Source organism: Mauremys reevesii, linkage group 11, assembly GCF_016161935.1.
Source record: "Mauremys reevesii isolate NIE-2019 linkage group 11, ASM1616193v1, whole genome shotgun sequence".
Taxonomy (NCBI): Eukaryota; Metazoa; Chordata; order Testudines; family Geoemydidae; genus Mauremys; species Mauremys reevesii.
In genome coordinates, this window is record NC_052633.1 from 2942328 (window position 1) to 2968184 (window position 25857).

The 25857-nt window shown below is 41.8% G+C and overlaps 1 protein-coding gene across 13 annotated transcripts in view; it reads left to right on the plus strand.

Moving 5' to 3' along the window:
* Positions 1–25857, plus strand: part of AGAP1 (ArfGAP with GTPase domain, ankyrin repeat and PH domain 1) — a 634072-nt gene that overhangs the window by 258612 nt on the left and 349603 nt on the right. For all 13 annotated transcript variants that reach the window (XM_039494096.1, XM_039494097.1, XM_039494092.1 and 10 more), the window contains 2 exons: positions 12406–12491; positions 21270–21411. In XM_039494096.1, coding sequence (XP_039350030.1) covers positions 12406–12491; positions 21270–21411 — 228 coding nt within the window. The remainder of the gene's footprint in view (positions 1–12405; positions 12492–21269; positions 21412–25857) is intronic.

Genomic DNA, 25857 nt, shown 5'->3' on the forward strand with positions numbered 1-25857 from the left:
CTCCAAGGTGGGATAGGTCTCCTACATTGGTCTCAGCGGCATCCAGGAGACCCTCGGTGCTGTCCAGGGGCCAGCCAGTAATGATGCTGCACCAGTCACCTTCCCCCTGTGCTCATGTAGGGGAGCTGCACCAGTCCCCAAGTTCCTGGCACCAGTCCCTGGCACCGATGGGCACCGCTCCTCTGTTGTCCTCCAAAACAGTCCCCTACTGGTTGAGGAGAAGCAGGAGATTCAGGTCTAGTAAGCGTGGACAGCAGCCTCATCTGGGACCCTGGCCTGATCAGTGTCAGGCTCCTGCCTAGTGGCCGTTCTGGACGCCCTGGGCATTCCACTAGGGCCAGAGTCAGAGGTCCTATTCCAGGTTGGCTTTGGTGCCTCTGGTGTATCAGCAGGACCAAGCATTCCCCATGCCAGCACCTACTGCCTTGGAAGACCGGGCGTCGAGAGATCCCCTTGATGCTGAGGGCAGGGAACAGGACCTGCTCCTAGCTAGGGCCTCATCCTCATCCTTGCCTGATGAGGCGGTGGCAGGAATGTCAACGGCCCCTGCTCTGGAGGAGAGCAGGATGCTCCAACAACTGCTGAGGAGGGAGGCACAGAACCTGGGGATCCAGGCAGAGGAGATCATTGAGACATCAGACCCCGTGGTGGACATTCTCGCCTCCTCTGGTACCTCTATATTGCTCTGCCACTTATCAAAACTATTGATACCACCAAAACAGTGTGGCAGAACCCTGCCTCCTTACCACCTTTGGCAAAGAGGAACAAACGAAAGCACTTTGTTCCCTCTAAGGAGTTCAAGCACCTGTACAGTCATCCTCTGCCAGACTCCCTAGTGGTAGCCGCAGCAAATGAGCTGGAGCACCGAGGCTACCAGGGTCCCTCCCCAAAAAACTGGGAGGCTAAAAAACTGGACCTTTTTGGGAGAAAAATCTACTCCACAGGAGGGCTCCAGCTCAGAGTATCTAACTACCAGGCCGTCCTCAGCAGGTACATTGACAACTCCTGTGGAGCAATGGCAAAATTTACGAAGCTGTTGCCAGAGGACTCCAGGTCAGAGTTTTCCTCCTTAGTAGAGGAGGGCAAGCTCATTGCCCAAGCTTCGTGGCAGGCGGTCCTTGACGTGGCGGATACGGCTGCCCACACCATAGCCTCGGGATAGCCATGAGAAGGAGCTCCTGGCTTACAGGTTTCAGGGTTCCCATATGAGGTCCAACAAACCATTCAGGACCTCCCCCTTTGAGGATCTGGCACTCTTTTCAGAGAAAACTGACTCTTGTCTTCATAGCCTGAAGGACTTGAGCCACCTTCAAGTCCCTTGGCCTCTACACTCCGGCTACACAATGGAGACACTGTAAGCTGCAACCACCGCCTTGTTTTTTCCATCCACAAAACAGGCAGGCATTTTTCTCAGAGGAGTGGAAATAATAGGAAGAGGCCACCCCCCCATCAGGCTAGGGCTCTGGTCAGGCAAAATAGTCCTCTGGCTCGAAGCAGAACTTTTGACGGTGCACCCAAGGGCAATGCACCAGTCTGAATTCTGGATCCATCCTGCCTCACTTTCTCATGCTGACTGTCCCCGTTCTACCCTGCATGGGCTCAAATTACATTGGATCGTTGGGTACTCCGCCCAGTAGAAAAGGTGGTTTGAGTATTGGCCTGCTAAACCCAGGGTTGTGAGTTCAATCCTTGAGGGGGCCACTTAAGGATCTGGGGCAAAAATCAGTACTTGGTCCTGCTAGTGAAAGCAGGGGGCTGGACTCGATGACCTTTCAAGGTCCCTTCCAGTTCTAGGACATGGGTATCTCTCCTATTATTATTACGAAAGGGATATTCCCTCCAGTTCTCCCTCCCTCCCTTCCTTCCACCTTGCTTCCTGTCCCTCTTTAGGGACCCTTTTCACAAGCAACTCCTCGCACAGGAGGTGCACTTGCTCCTAATGCTGGGGGTAGTGGAAAAGGTTCCTCAGGAGCTGAAGGGCAAGGGATTCTATTCCTGGTATTTCCTAATACCAAAAGCGGCCTCAGGCCCATCCTAGACCTGTGAAATCTCAACAAGTTCATGAAGAAACTGAAGTTCCACGTGGTCTCCTTGGCCTCCATTATCTCTTCCTTGGCTCCGGGGGACTGGTATGCTGCCCTGGATTTTAAGGGCACTTACTTTCATATTTCAATACTGCTGTCCCTTAGAAGGTACCTTAGATTCATGGTGAACCACAATCATCATCAGTTCACAGTCCTCCCATTCAGCCTCTCAGCGGCTCTTCAAGTGTTTACCAAGTGCATGGCAGTCATGGCCGTGTTCCTACGCGAACATCAGGTGCTGGTGTTTCCATACCTTGATGACTGGTTAAGCAAGGACCTCTACGAAGTGCAAGTGGAGGCTTCATAAGGGCTACTTTCGACGACCCGGGCTTTTACTGAATGTACAGAAGTCAACCCTATCCCCCATTCAGCGGATAGAGTTTATAGGGGCAATATTGGACTCTACACAGACAGGAGTCACGTTTCCAGTCCCTGTGCGACATCATACAAAGTCTCAGGCAGTTCCCTACTACCACAGCAAGGAATTGCCTAAAGCTTCTGGGACACATGACCACTTGTACCTATGTGGTACTGCATGCCAGACTGAGACTCCGACCTCTTCAGGCGTGGCTGGCTTTGGTGTATCAGCCGATTCGGGATGGTCTAGAGTTTTCTAGACAAAGTCGTCACTCTTCCTCATCTGGTCCTCGACTCCCTCCTATGCTGGCTCAACCTGCAGGAGATGTGGACAGATGTTCCCTTAGCCAGACCCCAGCCATCCCTCTCGTTGGTGGCCGACACATCAGCATTGGGGTGGGGTGCGCACCTGGGAGACCTCAGGCCTCTGATCCCAAGTGGAGCTCTCACTTCACATCAGTGTCAGAGACTTGAGAATGGTCTGTCTGGCATGCCAGACGTTCCAAGTTCATCTGGAAGGCAAATGTGTATTGGTTATGATGGACAATACAATGGTGTGTTTTTTATAAATAGACGGGGATGCACGCTCCTCTCCCCTGTGCCAGGAAGCCCTCAGATTGTGGGACTTTTGCATAGCTCACTCAATACATCTGGAGGCGTCATACCTCCCTGGAGTACAGAATGAGTTGGCGGACTATCTCAGCAGGTCCTTTCAAGGCCACGAGTGGTCCCTATGCCCGGATGTTGCAAATACCATCTTCCAACAGTGGGGGTTTCCCCAGATAGACTTGTTCGCCACACAACAGGAAGTGCCTGCAATTCTGCTCCTTCCTGAATCACAGCCCGCGCTCCATCGTGGATGCATTCCTCCTTCCCTGGAAGGGACACCTCTTGTACGCATTCCATCCCATACCTCTCGTTCTCAAGGTGCTTCTCAAGGTTCGAAGGGACAAAGCCTCAGTGATATTTGTAGCTCCAGCCTGGCCCTACCAGCACTGTTATACATCTCTCCTGGAAGTGTCCGTGGACAACCTAGTCACCTTACTGCTCTTCGCGGACCTGATAACTCAGGATCATGGCAGTCTCCAGCACCCAAACCTTGAGTCGCTTCACCTCATGGCGTGGAAGCTCTATGGCGGAACCTGATGGAGCTTGCCTATTCGGGTCTGGTCCGGGAAGTCCTCCTGGGAGTAGGAAACCCTCGTCTAGGCTACCTACCTAGCCAGATAGAAAAGATTCACAATTTGGTCTTCCCAATATCTCCTGTCTCCAACATGTTCGTCGATACCCATGATATTGGACTACCTTCTCCACTTCGAGCAGCATGGTCTTTCTTTGTCATCAACAAAGGTCCACCTGGCCGGTCGGTGTTCGCCAACCCTTTGGTGAGTCATTTTCTAAAAGGTCTCGACAGACTATACCCTCACGTACGGCAGACGATCTTGACCTCAGACCTTAACTTGGTCCTATCCAGGCTAACAGGGCCATCCTTTGAACCGCTGGTGACATGTTCTTTGCTGTACCTCTCATATAAGGTGGTGTTCCATAGCGATAACATTGGCCAGGAGGGTGTCTGAGCTCAAGGCCCTAACGTCTGAGCCTCCTTACACTGTGTTCTTTAAGGACAAAGTCCAGCTCAGACTGCATCCCGCTTTTCTCCCTAATATTGTCTCCCAGTTCCATGTTAACCAGGATATCTTCCTTCCAGATTTCTACCCTAAGCTGCACGCAAGCAGCAAGGAGCAAAAACTTCATTCACTGGATGTTCGCCAGGCATTAGCTTTCTATATCTAGTGCACAAAACCATTTCAGAAGTCCATTCAGCTGTTTGTTGCAGTAGCATACAGAATGAAGGGGCTTCCAGTCTCCTCCCAAAGGATTTCGTCATGGATCGCGTTCTGTATCGGGCCATACCATGATCTGGCGAAGGTACCTGCCCTTCTGCTTACAGCACACTCCACAAGGGCACAGGCATCATGGGTTCCTGGCCCATGTTCCAACCCCGGAAATTTGCAGAGCTGTGACGTGGTCAACAATACATATTTTACCTTGCATTACGCTATTACCCAGCAGGCTATAGATGATGCAGCCTTTGGCAGAGCGGTGCTGCAATCAGTGAACTTTTGAGCTCTGACCCCAAAACTTAGACCTGGTAATCACCTAATTTGAATGGACATGAGCAATCACTCGAAGAAAAAAACGATTACCTACCTTTCGTAATTGTTGTTCTTCCACATGTGTTGCTCATGTCTGTTCCAATACTCATCCACCAACCCCTCTGTTGGAGTGAAATGGCAGGAAGGAACTGGAGTGGTGGTGGGTTGACAGGGCCCTATATCCAGCGCCATGAAGGCGTGACTCCTGGAGGTGCCCAGGCCAACCCAACAGTTATTGCTAGTGGAAAAACCTTCCAGATGCCATGCACGCAATGCGTGCACACCTAATTCGAATGGACATAAGCAAAACATCTCAAAGAACAACAGTTACGAAAGGTAGGTAACTGTTTTTTTTAATTTTTGTATAATTTAGGTTTATAATATCAATATTCATTTTAAAACTTTTAAATTTTATCAATTTTAAATTTTCATAGTTTGGGGAAATTACTAGGGGGATCTGGCAATGAGGGGGTCAAACAACTATTTAATGAGGTATTGAGATTCAAAAAGTTGCTGCTTTATAACTGTTAAAACACTAATTGTCAAGATATGTCAAAATATACAAAGTAAATAGCCTTCAATCAAACTCTAATATGTTCTTAAGCAGCATTTGTCTGACAATCATCAAAAATGTACAGATAGGCAATGGAAATATTTTTTTCCATTGGTTTGTGTGTATAGGGTGAAATCAACGTTCATCAACATTTACCGATAAAAATTGAATCCTTCCAAGCCTAGCTATGATAGATGACATGCCAGCTATTCCATATCTGAACAAGTAGAGAAGAAGCAGATCTCCCAACATGCAACAGGAGATTAGTCTTAGTGTTTGAGCAAGAGAAAAACCCACAATCGTTATATGCACACCACGTAAAAGGGAAATTTGATCTCAGCACATATTAGCTTAGCAGGTAATAGCTGTAGCTGAATGGAATCTCCAGCTCAGTTTCTTCCTTTGCAAAACCCCCCCCGAACAACGTAGCTACTGATCTGTTTGCCTACAAGACTCCAGATTCTCCTCCAAGAAAAGAACTCAACTGACATCAGTGACTCAAAATTTGGACGAGATTAAGGTACTGTTGCAAAGAACATGGGTTGTCTCCAGCACCGGGAGAGGTGAATTGTATCCGACCTAGAATTAAAGATGGGCTGTCCTTTAGAAGGAAGACTCCAGTGCTAAAATGCCAAATAACAGCATTGTTTGTCCTACTGGAGTTCATGGAGGAAGGCAAACTTGTTTTGACCAGGACATTAAATGTTTTGCAGGTTCATATGACTCAGTTGTGGTATTTATCTGTGCATCAAACACCCAATCTTGCTATTGAGCAATCTGTCCCTCAACAGCTTGTCTGTTTAAGTGGCTGTTCTCACAGCTGTTGCCACAGTAAGGAGACTTGGAGTTTAGTATGCTACCCATGGTAGCATACTAGATTGGTTCTGAGGTCTACCTTTTCTGAATGGAAACAATGACATTTTTCTCCAAGGTCAACTTCTTGTTCCACAGGGAACAGTGCAGCAGTCGCCCTATCTGAGGCCATCACATACATCAGAGAGGTTAGGAGTTAAGTTAGATACGTGCAGGTGCTCTAAATCTAGAGAATATGCATAAGTTGCTTCTGAAGAGTTGGCCTTTTCTTAATTGTATATTACCTAGATACAAAGGGTATGAATACTTCAGTCTCCATTTAGCTGCTGAGTGGTGACTATATGAGAGGAATGTAGCCAAGAGATAGATTTAAAGGTCATCCACATGACAATCTTAATCCTGATCATAGTGCCATATTATTTGATCCCAGTGGCAATTTTCAGTAAAAAAGATGAACAAAATAGAGCCAAGGGGCACACCGTGACAAATCAGTGATTGCTTGAGTGAGTAGTTAGCCCATGAAACAAATAGTCTTTAGCAAGAGAAACTGAGATTTGATACTCTTTGACTCACAAGCTCACCTGGGTGATGTAAAAGGATCCCCTAATCTGCAGTGCCAGTGCACAGAATTAGCATTTAACATATGCATGTTAAACTAAATATTTCAACAAGGGACACAGAGTTCCTCCAGCTGCTTCTCAAACCAAAGGGTGCTTGACATAGGACAAAAATAGAAAGTAGGTTAACAAGCCTGCCCTTATCTCAGCCCAATATTCTGATGCATGCCAGGCCTATACTGTGGCTGACAAATCTATGGCTGATGCATGGATTTATTTTAGTTTTATATTTACTGAAGCCAGGCCCTTTGTCAGATGGCTGGGCCACCTTTCAGTGACACTCTAGCCTTGTATCCTAGAATTTTAGTTGTGTGCAACATGGGGGAGGGGAGTGTGAAAGAGAGGTAATATATTATTTTTTCCCTATTCACGAGCACTTTTGTGAATATGTGGGTTATGGTAGGCGAACAGATATCTCTCTGCATATATGCATGAAGTTTTCATGTATATAATAGTTGAGTTTGAGTCCATGCAGCCCTAACTTGCACAAACATTGACATGTTTGCACACATAAGTTGGTGTGCGGGTTTGAAAACATGGGCGTGTGTGAATACTTCCTAAATCTGCTCTGAACAGACTGAAGAGATACTACTTCTTGCCTTGTGCAATATTTTCAGTCATAACACTGAAGTTGAAAGATATCACTTGTTTAAACTGATCTGGAACTCAGCCTTCCTGTATGCTGAAGTATCCCTCCAAACAGTCTTGTGACTTTCTCCTCACAAGATTTTTTTCTTGTAAAGCTGATGTGACTTCTTTTGAAGTCAATACATGGGTAGTATTTTTTTTCTAATTACACTGGTCTGCCTGATAGCAAAGATTATTTGTCCATGAATTGATCAGTATGTTTAACAGGGCTTTCCCCAGCCATCTTTCTAATAAACATTGCAAAACAGGTTGAAAGAGGGTAGCCATGTAGCCCTGGCTTCATGTGTTTACAAAGCAGTAATTGCTTGGATTTAGCATTTAGGGAAGAATTTCTCCTGTTTCTGAAATAGGGGAGCCCAAACTTTATTATTCACTTAGATCTCTGGTTCTGTTTAGAATCTCTCTTAGGGCTGGCCAAACTTCAGGATTTTTTTTCCTGGCTGCATCCTTCAGGCTTTTAAATTGTGTAGATGGGGTATCTTGGAAGGAATCCTATCTGTCATTTATAACTTAAAGCCAACCAAAAATGAGTATTTGAATGAGGCCAATATCAGTATATTTTCTGTTGTTGTTCTGTTGTTAAACATTCCTCAGTGTTGTTGTTAACTCCTCAAACTACTTGTATCCTGAAATTAGAATCCTGCACTGATAACTGTTATGGGATGAACATTCATTTGAGGTGTGTCAGTTTTTGTAGACTAATGTTTTCCTTTTCTACCCTTTTAGGGTTAGTTTCTCACTTTTCAATCAAATGTATTTTCTAATTGGCTTCATTTTTGAGGGATCTCTTGTTTCCCAGTCAGAAACTGTCTGGAAAGTTCCAGTACACTAGATGGCTATGCTAGTGTCTTTGAGAGCACTAGTAGAAGGTATATTAGTGTGTTCTTCTAAGCTCTGCAGACCAGAAAACCTTAAAATAGTCCAGGAGTTTTTTCCTGTCTCTCACTGAGAACTAGGATCCCCCACAGTGAAAATCAGGCAAGATAACTTCAGAAAGGTAGGGTTACAAGGAAAATAAATCATTCTTGCATCTATCCACATGTAAATCCAGGCTGTCATAGTATCATGAGTTACTATACAGCCTTAGAATGGCATGACAATTGTAAATAAATTAGGAGAAATCTAAGAATTACTTCAATAACTTTTCTGTATGTGATCTTTTGATTTGAAGATTTGTTATTGCTGTACTTCCCAGGAATATAGGAAATGGTTGCACTAGTATGTAAGTGTAAGGAGTAAAAGATTAAAATAACACCCAAGGAACCAATGTACTCGACTTTAAAGGCAAGGTACCAGGCTCATTGTATTGGAGTTAGGCATATATTTATCCACTGGAGTGCCATTCATTCTAGCATGATTTACTTCATTAAATTGATGCACATTTTATATAAGTAAGGTAGGAATGTAGTAATAGAAACAGAATTGTAATAACTGCCCTTTTGGTTTCTGAGACAAGGTGGATGAGATAATCTCTTATTGGATCCACTTCTGTTGGTGAAAGAGAAGCTTTCAGGCTACGCAGAGCTCTTCAGGTCCTGGAGGTAATTGAAAGACAATGTAATATAGTTTTATGTAAAGTGAAGATAATTCAGGCCCCGAAGAATTCTCTGTGTAGCTCGAAAGCTTCTCTCTTTCACCAACAGAAGTGGGCCCAATAAAATACATAGCCTCACCCACCTTGTCTCTCACGTGTCCTGGGACCGACACAGCTACAAGAACACTGCAATCAGCTTCTGGTTCATGGCACTTGATGTTTTGGAAGGAAAAAAAAGCAACCCGTTAAATGAGAACTTGTGGATAACATACATACAGGGGGGTGCAAACTGTGGCTCACAAGCCGCATGCAGCTCTTTTACAGTTAGTGTGGCTTGCGGAGCCCCCCCTCCCAAAATCCATTCTCCGCTTACCAGACTCAGGGGTTGGGGGGAAGCTCAGGGCTTCTTCCCTGTGGTGGGGTGATGGGGCCGGGGCCTCTTCCAGAGACTACTCGTGCCTGCTGAGAGTGCGGGGTGTGTGCATCACAATTTAAAGGTTCCCCCCCTCAACAGCTTGACTCTGGCCCCCAAGCACACCTTCCCTTTTATCCTCAGCGGCCCCTCCCTGCAGCTCCCAGGTGTTAGCTCTCCAGGCAAACAGCTGGGAACTGCAGGGAGGGACTGCTGCTGTTGCTCTGCAAGGAGAGGCAGCTGCAAAAGTAGCAGCACTCCCTGCAGCTCCCAGGTATTTGCTGTTGCCTCTCCCTATGGCCACAGCTCCCAGCTTATCAGTTCCAGCAGCTGCTGCACAGGGAGGAGGCCTGGCAGCACCATGTGAGCAAGTGGGGCCAGCAAACCCTGGCAAAAGTCTGGGTTGGGGGGCACGTGACCCCACATGCTCCCACCATACGTCGCCTCTGGCTTCTGCCCAGCAGGGAGGGGTATCTTGGGGCTTCAGCCCTGTGGGAGATGCTTGCCAGGGTGTGGGGCTTAAACCCTGGGCCCCAGCAGGTGCGCCCTGTCTCTCAAACTTCTGAAGATTGTTGTATGCAGCTCGGAGGGTCAGTAAGTTGGCTATCGTTGTCAGATGTTGATTTTCTACTTCTGCTTCCCCCAAAATGAATCTTTGACATATCAGACACCTTTAAGGATGTTAGGTTCTCCCAGTGTAATGCTAGTAAACTGCAGCTGCCACTTTAGATGACAGGGAGAAGTGGCAATCCAGATAAGTGAAATCGCTCTCTCTGGTGGTTGCAGCCACTTTCTCCTTACTACATACGTACCGTACACACTTATTATGTTGTCATTCTCCACTTACGCCTATATTCCTCTTTTAACCTCTGAAGACTGTGAAAATGCATTGAGATCTACATGGCCCAAGACTTTCTCCCCCTCGAGTGAATAAATTATGGATCATGAGTAAGAGGGATGCTCTTTCTTAAATGGGTATACGTTAACCGTTGTACAGTTAGCCTGTTCAGAGTTCCAATATTTACTATTAAAAGATGGGAAGGCCAAAAACTGAGGGCTGCTGCAACAATTGCTCAGAATCTTCACTTTACATCAAACTACACTACCTTGTCATTCAACTATTTAGAGCTTAAAAATGTACATGTCCCCAGAGGAGTATATTATTGAGCATTTACAATACTGAATTCTATTAATTCTTTACTAAGCCTATTACATCTTTTTTGGTAAACTTTATTATATTTTTTTCCAAAGAAAATAATGAGATTAATGGAAATTCAGACTAAGTGATCTAAGATGGTCTGCTTTCTTTGATCTCTTTAATTTTATTTTTAGAATTCTATTATTGTTGGACTTGAAAGGATTTTCGTCTGGGACTTGATCTTGGGAGCCAAAAGCTCAATCCAGCTAACCAAAAGCTTCTACTGAGCTACAGTAGATCCCAGTTTTGTACAGTGTGATGACCAGACAAATCAGTATTTCCCACGCTTTTACTGGTGCTTCTGAGCTATATGTAATGAAGACGTGTAAATAAAAAGCTATGGTCTAGCCACTTTTACTCAATGATTTGTAGCTATCTTAAAAGCTGAATCCATTGCACCTTGCTGAGCTGTTCACAGTAATCTCAGCAAATCAAGCAATTCTGTATTGATACAGCGTTGTAGCAATCAAGAAGGGGGAAAAGGTGGGTCTGAAGTAGCCAGTGTTTAATTTTGTATTACTTCCCTGAATTCCATTCATAGTTCTGTTAAACGTTTCAAAGGATTATTGCTGGCTTCTGCTTGCTGGCCTTTTCTCTTTGTTGTTTGAAGAATGATACACAAAAGACTTGAGTTGAATGCTCTTCTATAAGAACACTTATTTCAGTAGTTCATTTTCATATGAAATATTTTTTCTAAAGTATTTTTCAGTTTTACTAGTATGACAAGTTTATGAAGAAAAGGTAGAGTTGAGAAATTAGGTTAAAAACAAGATGAGGAAGAATTGGAAGTAGCCCAAGTTTTAATACAACAAGAGGAAAAACTAGACATATTTTATACCAATAATATAATATCATTAGCATATCTTTGCCTGTTGAACTCAGATGTGGGTTAATTGGAAGGCATTATGCATAGAGGCTGAGGGCTTGTGTGGCTTAGTCAGTAAGATAAGAATGCTTTCACTTCTAGGAGCAGAGTATAATCCATCCTAAGGCCTTAAGTGGACCAGGTTTGCTAATCTTGGTTCAGGCTCAGAAACCTAAATGTAATCTGGCATTATCTGGAGTCTGTCATGAGAAACAGCATGGTGCCTGAAATACCTCTCAACCAAGGGAAGGGTAATCCCTATCTCACCCGCAGGTCAGACTTGAAGTCATTGACCAGGGCAGTGGTGAGGAAACTTTCTGTGCAGCTGCATGCCTCATTTAATCTGTGACTGTTGAAGAGGTCAGAGTCTGAAGTGCCAGTTCCTTGGTCTTCACAAGCACTAAATACCCCATTTCCTTTCAAAATATGTATTTGAAGCCCAGAAATAGTTCTTGCTTCAGATAAGGTTTTGTAGCTTCTACCATTTTACCGCTAACCCAAAATAAGTCTCTAATTCATCCTATTAGTAAATGGTACAGTACTTCTCTCATAGTTTAGTACATCTTACAGAGGTGCCATCATTGTAGTTCTTCTGTCTAACGTGTGTAGTGTTTCAGCACCCTTTCCCTAATTGTGACTTGTGAGTAGAGAATACCATTTTCATAATGTTAAATGTTGATTTTTAATAACTGGGCTTCTCTTGAGGAAAAATAAAGGGTGAATGTAGCTTAATTATTTTAGTTTGCATATGAGGTAATGTGAAAATTCAGTATTGTATGTAACTTCAGATTAATATCATTTTGTCAACACTTGCATTTCCCAAAATTACTATTTTAAATCACATCAGGATTGTGGACAAAATGACCTTACTTCATATACTAGCTATCAAAATTTTTAACAATCTCTTATTTTCTGTAGCAGCATGTGTAATAGAGCCCTTGAAATATGCTTCTCAATCAGACATATAACTCCTTAAAAAGATGTAACTGAATTAGCTTTCCTAAATAAGTCTTGCATCCATAAAACTTTATAGATTTGAGCTACATTTGTAATTAATACATAATACATTATTCTTATGTGAGAGTCTTAGAAATGTTATTTTCCACAAGTGAAGCCTTTGTTTGTGTTTTACTTTTTCTTTTTTGTAATGAGTTACTTTGTGTGACAGGTGGGAGATTCAAGAAAGAGATAGTAGTTGATGGACAAAGCTATCTGCTGCTGATTAGAGATGAAGGGGGCCCTCCAGAGGCACAGGTGAGCATTGCATTTAGAGTTTTATTAGGCTAGACTATAAATCATGAAAATGAATAACAACTTTAATGAAATTATATCTCACTTGGTATAAGAAAAAGTGCAAAGAATTAAGCCAGTAGGTTGAGAAAACTTGATGGTTTCATAGGAAGTTGTTAAATGTGTTTAAGAATATAAATGTGATGGATTAAAACTTGCTCATGTAACTCAAAACAGAATGCACCGATGGCACTCCTAGGAAGGCAGCAGAATATATTACTCCTGATGTGAACAAGCTATATCGCAGTCTGCTCAGGTCACCTAACCTGAAAGCAAAGCTGGCTCGTTGCCCCACCTTTTCCAACAGCCTGAGGAAAATGGAGATGTCATTTAAATCTACCTTTTTGGGGGAGAATTTCCATACACTTGAACGTGTAACGACAGCTGTGTATTTTTAAATTACATATAATTAATCAATAGTGATGGTCTCTGGGGCAATAGTAAAAGTTCTCTGGTGCAAACTGGTTTGTTTGTACCTACAAAAGGGGCTAAGTTGTAAATTTCACTCTGATACACTAGAGCAGGGGTAGGCAACCTATGGCACACGTGCCGAAGAGGGCACGCAAGCTGATTTTCAGCGGCACTCACACTGCCCAGGTCCTGGCCACCAGTCAGGGGAGCTCTGCATTTTAATTTAATTTTTAAAAGAAGCTTCTTAAACATTTTAAAAACCTTATTTACCTTACATACAACAATAGTTTAGTTACAGACTTAGAGAAAGAGACGTTCTAAAAATGTTAAAATGCATTACTGGCACGCGAAACCTTAAATTAGAGTGAATAAATGAAGACTCAGCACAGAACTTCTGAAAGGTTGCCGAACCCTGCACTAGAGGAACATAGAACATGTGCATTGATGGGAGATAAGACCACAATTCAGGGCTACAAAGCTGCTTCACTGGCCAGGTAACTACACTGCCTTATATTGTTGTTAAACGTTCATATTCAAGGAAATGATTGAAGTATGCGATGAAGTCCTTTCATAATGTTATCATGGCAGACGTACTCACGCTGAAAAGTGTTAGAAGTGTCTGTTTTTGAATCTCTGTCCTCCTCCTTCATTCTGCCTCATCTCTACCGCTTCTACCTTATTTCTTCCTTGTAGTGTTGTGAGGCTTTCTCTAGCTCTCCAGGCCTCAATAGGGCACCATTGTAATCTTATGCATTTCCTGTTTGGTTATTGAACTTTTATTTAACTTCTTTTGTCCCATAGAAGGCTGTTCTACTGCACCCAGAATTTTGATAACTCTGAAGAGGAGACAGATGGGTCACTTTTCTCTGGTTCCCATACTCTCGGCTGATACAAGTTGAAACCATTAACAATTTTTGTCAGCATGTGCTCATATGGGCATTAGCACATATGGTGAAACTCTGGCTACAATCAGTGTGTCTGGGGCTACGAGGACAGATCACCCTCTGCCTCCTCTTACCTGGTTATTAGCAGTGTTGCTACATAGAATCTACTGGCCTCACTGCCCTCAGCTGTTCAGTGATGGAGCAGCTTCAAAGAATAAGCAGCAGGAGCTGCTGAGCTGCTCTGCAGCCAAACAGCTGAATGGAGTGTTCCAAGCAGCATCAGCAGCTTCTGTTTCAATGCCCCATTATTGCCCATTAGCCATGGGAGGATTAAAGCATCCTTGAAGAAGTTCAGACAAAGGAGAAGAGGTTAGGCAGAGGAATGAAGGAGACTCAGAGGAGAAGCCCTTAAGGGAAGTTACAAACAAAAGACAGACTTACTTAATTCAACCTGGATCTTGTGAGGTAAATGTGTGTGTTGAGGTAAGAGAGAGAGCCAGACTACTTAACACTCAGTGTGAATAACTTGTCCAAGAAATGTGTTCACAACAGCCTATATATATATATATATATACACACACACACACACACACACACACACAAGTTTAAAGATAGTGTGTATTATAATCAACTTATTAAATAATAATCTACCAAAAAACTGTTTTCTTGTAATATGTTCACTTGATACAACTACACACACAATCGTTATAGATGCAGAATTTAGGACATGACACCCAAAGTAGTGTTTTCATTGTATCTAGTGCTGCTACAAAACTGTTCTTTGACAGATAAATACCAAATATTAGATTGAAATGATCAGAATTTGTGTCCAACAAAGCACTTCATAAAAGTCATAATACGTATCAGAATGTACATTTTTCTTCCTGTTTGCCAGTCAGTATTTTGCAGAAACAAACTATATGTATACGTAAGTAATCTCTCTTCTTAAGTTATTTTAATTATAATTTGGTCATGTAACATTGTTACAGAAAAGATCTGAATTTTTGTGATTTTTTTTTTCATATATCTGATTCACAAAATAACTAGAACTACTATTTCCGGACAAATTACCCTATATACTCGATCATAAGCCGGCTGGTTTATAAGCCAAACCCTCTTCCCCCCCCCCCCTCCGCTCCCCAAGATGGATAAGGAAAAATGGAAATTTTTTATGACCCATTCATAAGCCAACCCTATAATTCAGGGGTCAGCAAACTTTGACTCCCGGGCCATCAGGATAAGCTGCTGGTGGGCCGAGATGGTTTGTTTACCTCGAACGTCCGCAAACCTAAGTAAACAATGTGTCCCGGAGCACCAGCTGCTAACCCTGATGGGCTGGGACAGCAACTGGCGGGGAAATGTTTTTTGTTTTGAGGGGAGGGTTGGGGGGAGGAGCTGGGGGTCAGGGGAGTAACTGTTGTGACCCTAACCCACATTACCCTAACCCAGGAGCCCCACACTCTCCCCCATCCCATCCCTTCCCACCTTATCTGGGGAGGGTCAGGCAAGGATGTCTCTGGCCTGGCTGGAGGTTGGGGGCAGAGTAGCATGGCCAGAAGCGGAGAGGCTCTGGCCCCGCTTCTTCTCTTCTGTCTCTGCTGGCTGTGCTGACTCTGCTTGCTCCCTCTGTTTGGGGGAGGGGCTGTGTCCCACCTCTCCCTCTCTGTACCCGTTCATAAGCTGACCCCCTTCTCTGGTGCTTCCCTTTTTTACTAAAAAAATTTGGCTTATGAACAAGTATATATGGTAATATTGATAATTTCTGTAATGGAAGTGGAACACCTGAAGGAAAATATTGTTTGTAACCTTCACTGCTCCTTTATAATTCATAATGATGGCATGATAAAGTTTTGGGTTTTAAAGGGTTTAACCAGTTCCTTATCCACCTTTCAATTTTCATATTGATCCCCATCTTTTCCAATTTAACTAATAATTCCCCATGTGGAACCATATCAAATGCCTTACTGAAATTGAGGTAAATTAAATCCACTGTGTTTCCTTTGACTAAAAAATCTGTTACCTTCTCAAAGAAGGAGCTCAGGTTGGTTTGGCACGATCTGCCTTTTGTAAAACCATGTTGTATTTTGTCCCAATTATCATTGATGTCAATGATAATGAAGTCAATGTCCTTAACTACTTTCTCCTTCAAAATTTTTTCCAAGACCTTGCATACTACAGATGTCAAACTAACAGGCCTATAGTTACTCGATCACTTTTTTCCCTTTCTTAAAAATAGGAACTATGTTAGCAATTCTCCAGTCGTACGGTACAACCCCTGAGTTTACTGATTCATTAAAATCTTTTGTAATGGGCTTGCAATTTCATGTGCCAGTTCCTTTAATATTCTTGGATGAAGATTATCTGGGCTCCCTGATTTCGTCCCATTAAGCTCTTCGAGTTTGGCTTCTATCTCGGATGTGGTAATATCTACCTCCATGTCCTCATTCCCATTTGTCATCCTACCATTATCCCTAAGCTCCTCATTAAAGACTGAGGCAAAGTATTTGTTTAGATATTGGGCCACATGCCTAGATTATCCTTAACCTCCACTCCATCCTCAGTGTTTAGTGGTCCCACTTCTTTTCTTTGTTTTCTTCTTATTTATATGGCTATAGAACCTTTTACTATTGGTTTTAATTCCCTTTGCAAGGTTCAACTCTACATGGCTTTTGGCCTTTCTCACTTTATCCCTACATGTTCTGACCTCAATAAGGTAGCTTTCCTTGCTAATCCCTCCTATCTTCCACTCCTTGTGGGCTTTCTGCTTTTTCTTAATCCCCTCTCTGAGATGCTTGCTCATGCTTGATCTACAACTTCTGCCTATGAATTTTCCCCCCTTTCTTGGGTTGCAGGCTTCTGATAGTTTCTGCAACTTTGACTTGAAGTAATTCCAGGCCTCCTCCGCCTTTAGATCCACAAGTTCTTCAGTCCAATCCACTTCCCTAACTAATTTCCTTAATTCTTTAAAGTTAGCCCTTTTGAAATAAAAAAACCCTAGTCCCAGATCTGTTTTTGTTTATCCTTCCATCTAGTTTGAACTGAATTAGCTCATGATCACTCGAACCAAGGTTGTCCCCTACAACCATTTCCTCAACAAGGTCCTCACTACTCACCAAAACCAAATCTAAAATGGCATCCCCTCTTGTTGGTTCTGCAACTACTTGGTGAAGGAATCCATCAGCTATTGCATCCAGGAAAATCTGAGCCCTCTTATTATTACTAGCACTTGTCCTCCAGTCTATATCTGGGAAGTTAGTCTCCCATGATCACACAATTCCCATTAGTGTTTACTTCATTAAAAACATTTAAAGAGGTCTCTATCCATATCCAAATTGGATCCCGGCGATCCGTAACATACCCCAAGCACTATCTCAGGGGAGGTTCTAGTAGCTTTCTTTCCCAATGTGATTTTTGCCCGGACAGACTCTGTCTTATCCATTCTATCCCTTCTTATTTCTTTACAGTCAACCTCATCATTGATATACAATGCTACTCCACCACCTTTGCCTTTATTTCTGTCTTTCCTAAACAGCACATAACCTTCAATACCTGTACTCCAGTCATGACTACTATTCCACCATGTTTCTGTTATCCCTATAATATCCGGTTTCACTTCCTGCACCGGTAGCTCTAGTTGCTCCATTTTGTTACCTAGGCTCCTCGCATTAGCGTACAAACATCTTAATTTTTGCTGTTTGGCTTCACTGACATTCTTTACCCATTTAGGCACAGACATTCTACCACCAGTATCACCTATTAGACTGGTATCTATGCTACCCTTCCTCCTTATGTCCATTCTCCTAGCCACGGCTGTATCCTTTCTTACTTTATTTTCTTCCCTCTCAATGTTAAATTCCGGCGTGGAGATTACCTGGACATCTCCCCCCAATTCCTAGTTTAAAGCTCTCTTAATCAGTTGTGCCAGCCTCCATCCTAAAGTCTATTTCCCTCCTTACTCAGGTGAAGTCCATCCCGAGAGAACAGTCCTCTGTCCATGAATGCTTCCCAGTGGCCATACATCCCAAAGCCCTCTTTATAGCACCACTGCCTGAGCCATCTGTTGATCGCCATAATCTTGTCACACCTTTGTTGCCCATAATCTTGTCACACCTTTGTTGCCCTTCTCTAGGGATATTCTTTTTACCGGAGGAATAAAAGGGATGTGACATCACAATAGGCAGAAACCTGTGCTGCAGCCTTCCCAGTCCTTGGTTCAGTGGTTCTCAACCTGTGGCCCAATCAGCACAGAGCTGCAGCCCATGTGACATTCTCAGGGCTGTACGGATAGTATTGGATGCAGCCCACATAACACATATTGGGGTGCATATGGAGCCCAGAATGGTAAATAAGTTGGGAACCACTGCCTCAGTTAAAGTGAATCTTAAGTCCCTTGACATTCTCTTCTTTCTTAAGTACCAACTACTGCTCGTTTCAGCTTATTGTGATGCCACCATTCGAGCCCTCTAGCAGAAAAGGGAACTTGGAGTTGGGAATTGGTGTTCCAGATCCGATCAGTTGTCTAATACATGAAGCTTCAGATTAAGGTGAAAAATCCTGAAGTTGGCAATTATGGGGTAAATTGCCTATAGAGAACTTTCTTTTCTAACCCCTCGATTTCGAGTTTGGCTTATGCCCTGAAAAATGAAAGTTTATATTCTAGACTAAACAAAAGTAGGAAAATTCATGATAAAGGTGTAGTAAAGGACAATCACTGCTTTTTGCTTTGCATTTTTTCTGTGCCAAATTAATACATAAACAGTTTTTAAAATCTCATTTTAAGGATGAAATCAGAGTGAAATATATACTACTGGTCAGTTGGTGGTAGTCTGTTTTTCATCCTCATCCTTTTTAAAGCATACCAATTGTGAGTAAATCGCCAGCCATGATTTTAGTTCTTCCTGGCCTACCACAAAACTGTTAGTCTCCTATGATAAAACACCACACAATAGTTGTGAGGGATTTGGATGGCTCATGATAGTTGCTCTGGGATGCAGGTTCTAGGTTACTAGTGTGGTGTTTTTTTTTTTTTGGCCTCATTTGAACAAGTGTTCACCTTAATTAAAAAAATAAAAATGAATGTCTTTGGTGCCATTCAAGACACTGAATGCATATGAAATTGAACTGTCTTCTCTGCTCAGAGAGCTGTTCTCTGCCACAGTGGAATTTGAAGAACGCTGGTGAGGAAATGAAAGGGAAGCTTGAATTTGCCATTGCTTGTGCTGTTTTTCAAAGACTTCAGTTTCCAGTACTGTTAACATGGCACCTTCATAACATTAAATTACTTGAGTGTGTAAATTATTTCTCTCTTTGTGTGTGTGTACACACACACACACAGTGACTGAAGGGAACTATTTTAAATAGTCTCCTTTGGTGTATCTCATAACCGTTAATAGATGGAATACCTTTCCATCATAGTACACTGGTTTCAAGAAATTTCAATATATTCTACAGAAACCATTAGTCTCATAAATTATTCTTTAAGAAAATCAGTGCTGCAAGCAAGAATTCTAGGCAGAATACAATTGATTCCATGGAATGAGATTAATTATACATTAAAATCCACCAGCTAGACTTCCTCCACAGTTTTTATACCTCTCTCATGCTTTTCATTAGGCTTCCAGTTCTGAGAACAGTTCAGCTCACACACATTGACCGCATTGAACATTTCCTGCCATATATATATTGTGTATTAGCACAATACAGCATTGGCAATGCATTGTAAGGGGTTGGTTTATTAGGTATCTGTCTTGAGAACTGCAAAGATTTGTTTTTAGTGTTCTTACACCTTGATCCTACATGAAAAGACGTCCTTGTGTGTTGAAGTGTTCAAATGGTACACAATCATTTGATTTGTGTAAATTCTTTTAATAGAAATAATGAAACACGCACCCCAAAAATAACCTGTGGATTCCTATTTTCTTTCTGTGCGTTGAGCCTTTTCAACCTTTTTTGCACAACCGTGAAAGTTAGTAACTTTTAAATGTAAACAGGGATAATCACGTAATCCTAGAAATAGATACTTTTAAAAGATGTGAAGCATTACAAACTTAAAATTGCAAGAGTTAGCATTACTGAAGTAACAAAATGGGCATAAACCCAGGAGAACAATAATGCATAACACATGTATGTAAACATAAAATATGCTAATTATGGAGAGCATAGAGGCAGTGTTGTCCATGGATAGAGCATTGGACTGGAGATTAGGAAACTTGTGTACTATTCCCGCTCAGACACGGGGCTGCTTGATGACCTTGGGTAAATCACCTCACCTCTGTGACTCCATTTCCCCATCTGTAAAATGGTGATAGTGATATTGACCTGCTTTGTAAAGCACTTTGAGATCTACTGATGAAAAGTGCTAGATAAGAAGTAGGTGATGTTATTTTTGGCCTTGTCTGCTCTTTGCATAGCATCTTTCGCTATGTGTATGTACAGTGGGGCCCTGGCCTTGATTGGTTCTGTATGTATGATAGTAATATGACTAATAATTATGGAAAGATAATGTGCCTTATTTAAGGTTGCAGCTGGTTAGCTTTGTATTATTGATGGAAATTTTAGTCTTGGAATGGACACATTTATAAACACATGCTATTTATTAGCTTAAGAAATCCTCTGGCAGTCTATAACCAAGATGAATTTGCTGCCAGGTTAGTTTCTCTTAATATTTCTAACCAGTACTTGTGATCTGAAATTTCCCCTACAGCTATGGTTGTTTTAAGCCTTACCTGGGCACAGAAGTGCCTCTCCTTCAGTAGATTTACGACACCCGGGAAAACCAGTTCACTTTCTCACTACAAAACCTTAAGGCATAATCATTTTACTTAAACTTCTATAATTGTGGCATTTTCAAATTCAGCTATCTTAAAATTTGAGTTTTAGAATATAAAAGAAATGCAAGCAGTGTTTGAAATTTTGCTCAGATCTGACATTTAGTGGGTAAACTTGTAAACCCTTGAATGTACTGTTGTGCTTTTAATGTCAGTGCTGATGTTAGTTAAGAAATATATATATGATGAACGGAAAGTAACATAATAGGTTTTTGTACTAACCTTTCATTTCTAGATACCGGTTTTCAAATATTCCTTTCGTTCACAAGTGCAGAGGCAAACTCATTTCATTACCAATTTTTCTATGTAACAAAAACCGGTTACTACTTGGAAGATACCCAGAATTAATAGCATATATTTTGTCTCCCAGATTCTTTCTGATTCAAGCCAATATTTTAATGTGTGTTAATCCCTCATGTTCATATGCACTGAACTCCTGTAAAATGAAAAAGCAAGTTCAGAGTTCATAATGTTAATGGTTAGCTTTCCTGAATGCAGCATTCTTTCTCCTCTCCCTTCAACACAGGATAATCCCACTAATTTTATTGACTACTGCTCAGTGCTTTCCCACTGAATATCTCTCTCTCCTGCCCCCTCCCTCTTTTTTTCCCCCTCTATAGTTTGCCATGTGGGTCGATGCTGTTATATTTGTCTTCAGCTTGGAAGATGAAATAAGCTTCCAGACAGTTTACCACTACTACAGTCGTATGGCTAACTATCGTAACACTAATGAAATCCCAATGGTACTAGTGGGAACCCAGGGTAAGTGCAGTCTTGATTATAACATCTCTAAGATGATAACGGTATTCTAGTTGCTGTCTTCATATTCTGTTATCTTTGGCTGATTACCTGTCTGAAAGTGTCTTTAGAGTGACAATTTTGTATTGGAACTTCTTTTTAAAGACAAACATACTTAACTTGATCTATTTCCTTTCATACTAACCTTTTGGGGGGCATAACTGATATTTCCAGGCACTTGGTTGGTAAAATGCAGTACATTCCAGATGTTAACAGAAAATGGCTGTTCTGAACCTCTGGGGTAGTTTAAAGTGTTCCTAACTCTGACCAGTTAGGTTTCATGCTCTGAGTTGAGTACATGCATAAGTATTTGCAGGATCATGACCTAAATTAGGATGGGACTCAAATTGCCTAAAGAGCCAGAATAGACCAGTCCTTTATTGCCCTTAAATCACAAACAAAAGAGAAAATAAGACTTGGCAATCATTCCACTATAAATATTTATAAAAAATGAAGGTTGCCATATACAGAGCAGACCTCAATCCTCGTTATTTTAGATTTGCTGCGCAGTCGCTTGTGTTTTGTGTCACTTAAAAAGAAATCCCACAATTCTCCTTCACCCCATTTAGGAAAAAGCTATCCTGCAGCAACAGTGCTAGAACAGCAAAAGGCTCTTGCAGGACAGGCGAGCCCTGAAGGTGGGCACAATTTCAGATCCTCTCATGAAAGTTAGGTACTTATTCCCCCTCTCCTCAGTGTTTTCAGCTGTGGTTTCAGACTCCCTTTCCCCTCTAGCCTGCAGCATTGTGAGAAGTTGGGGGTGGTTTAATGCTGATCTAGGGCTTCATTGCTTCCTCACCTTGTCTTTTTGCCAATTAAGACAATGCCTGGGGACAGGGAGCGGCTTGACAGCCCAATGCCTGATTGCAGACTCTGAAACCAAAGCTGCTCATTGTGAAGCCCAGGAAGTAGGGGGAACATGGAGGGGAAAGAATAGTAACAAGGCAATAAGGCGGAAGCAGGTGACAGATAAAAGGGGGAAGTAGATGTGGAAAAAATCCTGGGGTGAACAGAAGAAGCTGCAGTCAAAAAGGGAAGTGAATCGCTTAAAGGGACTCTGTCAACTTAAACATTTCACAATGTTTTAACACCTAAGATTACTGTAAGAGAAAGGTTGGGGGGGGGAGATATTTGTTCAGGATTTCTTTGCTTTGTGTGCCATTTTCAGTGTTTTCCCTTACAGTGAGGTGGTCAGTGCTGGAAGTTTTGTATAGGTCTTTCCCAGAGCACCACAGAGAAGGAGGGGGGAATTTTAATGATAGCAGGGCTGGAAGGTAGAGAGGCAGGAGCCAAGGGTAGTTAATACAGGGCATCACTCTTAGCTCCACGTCAAGGTGACGGTGTCCTTTTTAATGTTATGGTGTCGATTATATCTGACTGGTTTCTGCTACCAATTCACTAATCATAGCTATTAGGCTGGTAGCTGTGAAATGATCTCTGAAGTGAAATCTCCCTAAAATGCTAGTGTGTGCCCTGCTGCTGCTCCTGCAACCAAAAGTGAACCATCTCCCCATTGTGAATATAGAGGGCGATATGTTCTCCCCCATCTCCAGGTGAAATTGAGGTCCAGATTTTGACACCAAAATATCTTTTCAAGTGATGCTGCTAATTTTAGATGCATTTATTGTCCACATGCCTTCAGCACCCTCTGCTGGTTTTACAAAGAAAAATCCTTAGACTTGCTTCCAAGCAGACATGTTTGTGTTTACCTTTTATGTCAGGTAATAGATAGCAGTGTAAAAAACAATATGCTTCAGTTGGTACCTCACAGCACATGTAAGATTTAAAATGTTTGAAACATTAACCTTAGTAATATACTTCAGACAGGAATGCCAACTGTGGTATTGATTCACAGGAATGGTAATTTATATTCAAGTTCAGATGAAACCAATGGGAACCTCATTGGTTTCTACTAAATAAATTGTAGCTGAATCTTAGGTACATTTTCTGATCACTTTTCTGATACTGCAGTTCTTTGCAATGTTACTATAAGCTGCCATGGGAAACAGGAAAATTTTATCGTTGTGTGTGTTGGTCTGAATTGTAATGGGTTTTAGTGCTATATGTCTCAAAGTATTTTACAATATTAAATAGTCCTTATAATGCCCTGACAAGTGGGTAAGGTAATGCTAAAAACCCTATTAAAGTAAATTGCAGTTTCAAACAATACATACATTATGATTAGGTCTCCTTGCTCTGTCAATTGTTCCATGAATAAACTCTTTAAAAAAAACCCTTTACATTATTCCTTTCAATTTTCTGCACTCACTAAATCACCTCTTTGAATCTTCCCATTACCTGTGTGGGATAACTACATCTCCCCACTGTGAAATGAATGAGGATCATCAGGAAGGTAATAGCTTAGTATACAGAATTCAGAAATGTATATATAAAAATATAGGTTTTATATATATGTATTCCTAAATAGCAGCTGATTATATCCAAAATGTGCTGGATTCTTTTTTCATACGAGATATAAAGATAATATAGACCTTCATTTAGCAAAACACTTAAATATGTACTTAACTTTTAAGAATGTGACTAGTCAATGAAATTAATGGGACTTAAGCATGTGCGCTTTCCTGAATTGGGGCCATATAGCTCGTGAGGAAGAGGTGTGTAATTTCACACAGTATCAGTTTGTAAGTGGTACAGGTGAGAACTGCAATGTAAAATACTCTGCTGTAGTGGAGTTTTTATCAGGACTAAACTAACCACTTTCCTAGTCAGCTGCCATTTCTCAGAGTTCTGAGAGCTGAAAGAGGTGGCAATGTGAGTACAATCATCTCGCTTCAAAATATTGGGAAATCCAGACACATTGAGGATGATACTATAGCAGCAGTTTGGTTTCTGCTCCTGGAAGCTGAAGGATGAACATCAGTAATAGTTTGTAGAATATGATTGCTATGAGCAGTCAAGAGTTAATCCTCTCAATGACTCTCTAATTATGTTAATTGTTTATATTCAAGTATGTTGATAAAATCTATTGCTTGATTGGTCCTGCAGGACCAATGGGTATCTACAATCAGCTGCTATTTAAGTCAGTGTCATGTGTTGGGTCCTAAGGTGTGAAATTCATTTCTCCATGATATCCGTTTCTTTACTCCAAAAATTTTAGTGTGATTACTCTTGAATTCTTAGATGTTTCCTCGGATACCATCAACTACTTCAGTTTATATTTCCAGAGGGAAATGTTATCAGTTATGTATGTTACAATAGGACATTGATTGCAATCCGCTATATTGAAGATTGCATAACAGTTGCTGTTACATCCCCCTGTTTTCAGTTGCTCATTACTAACTGACATTTTGACCTTTTGTGGATGAAATTTTCCAGAAATGATCTCTGCCCATAGGTGAGTGGTTTTTGAAAGTTAGAGCAAAAATGGTTCAGTCTTTTTGAACACACAGAGAAGGAAACCAGTAATCTTCCTATAATAAAATAATTCTTGCAACCTATTCAGATCAGCCCTACAGCTAAAATGCCTGACAATTTAGTATTGAGATTTGCATGGAGAATAGTCCTCACTGAGGAGTATTGCATGCCTTATTGCATCAGAAAATGGGTTTGATTTCTCTGGCCTTTAAAACAGCATTTTGAGCATGTACAGAAGGTGTGTTTGCTAAGCTCATTAATGGTATAATCCAAATCCATTGACTTGACTGGGCTTTGGGTCAGGCCCTAAGTGTAAATGTAAGGAAAGATGGGCAATGCATGTATGCATAGCCACTTTAATTTTGCAGTAAACTGGGCTATTTACCTATGCCCAGACCTGTGCCAAGGCTTCTGAGGATTATTTCAAGTTGCAGTGGTTGTAAGAAGGGCTGCTGTATATTGGGTGTGTAGTGGTCAAGAAAAGGGAACTGGCTGGCTTGTGAAGTATGCAAGTGAGGTCTCCTAACTGCCACCTATACCTAGGCAGGATGGCTGGAGATGTATATTCAGGTAAGCTAAATGTAAACTAAGCTTAATGCATAGTTTGTGGGATGTGTAGGGGCTGAACCAAGGTTTTGCAGAATCTGTAAGGAGGGAAGAACTCCTGGACCCTTGTAATGACTGCAAGGACTGTGGTGAGAGAGTTGAATTATGGAATTTACACTATACATTTTGGAACCCGGTAGAGTTGTGTTGCCCTTGATCCTTAGCCAAGTCTTAACTTTTATTTTTTCCATCTTTTTATTTCTTAAAATTAAACAGACCACACTATCCAACAATACTACACGAAGAGGCCATTAATATTGGTGGTTAAACACTCAAGTGAAGAAGTGTGCTTATGCGTTATGGTAGTATCACTTCTGCGTCCCTACATCCTACTACTCTGTATATCAGACTGTCCATGAAAGTCATTTTTACATCATACTTAGCATATTAGTCATTGTGTTGGCGTTAATAAGGGATCTAAAAGTAATT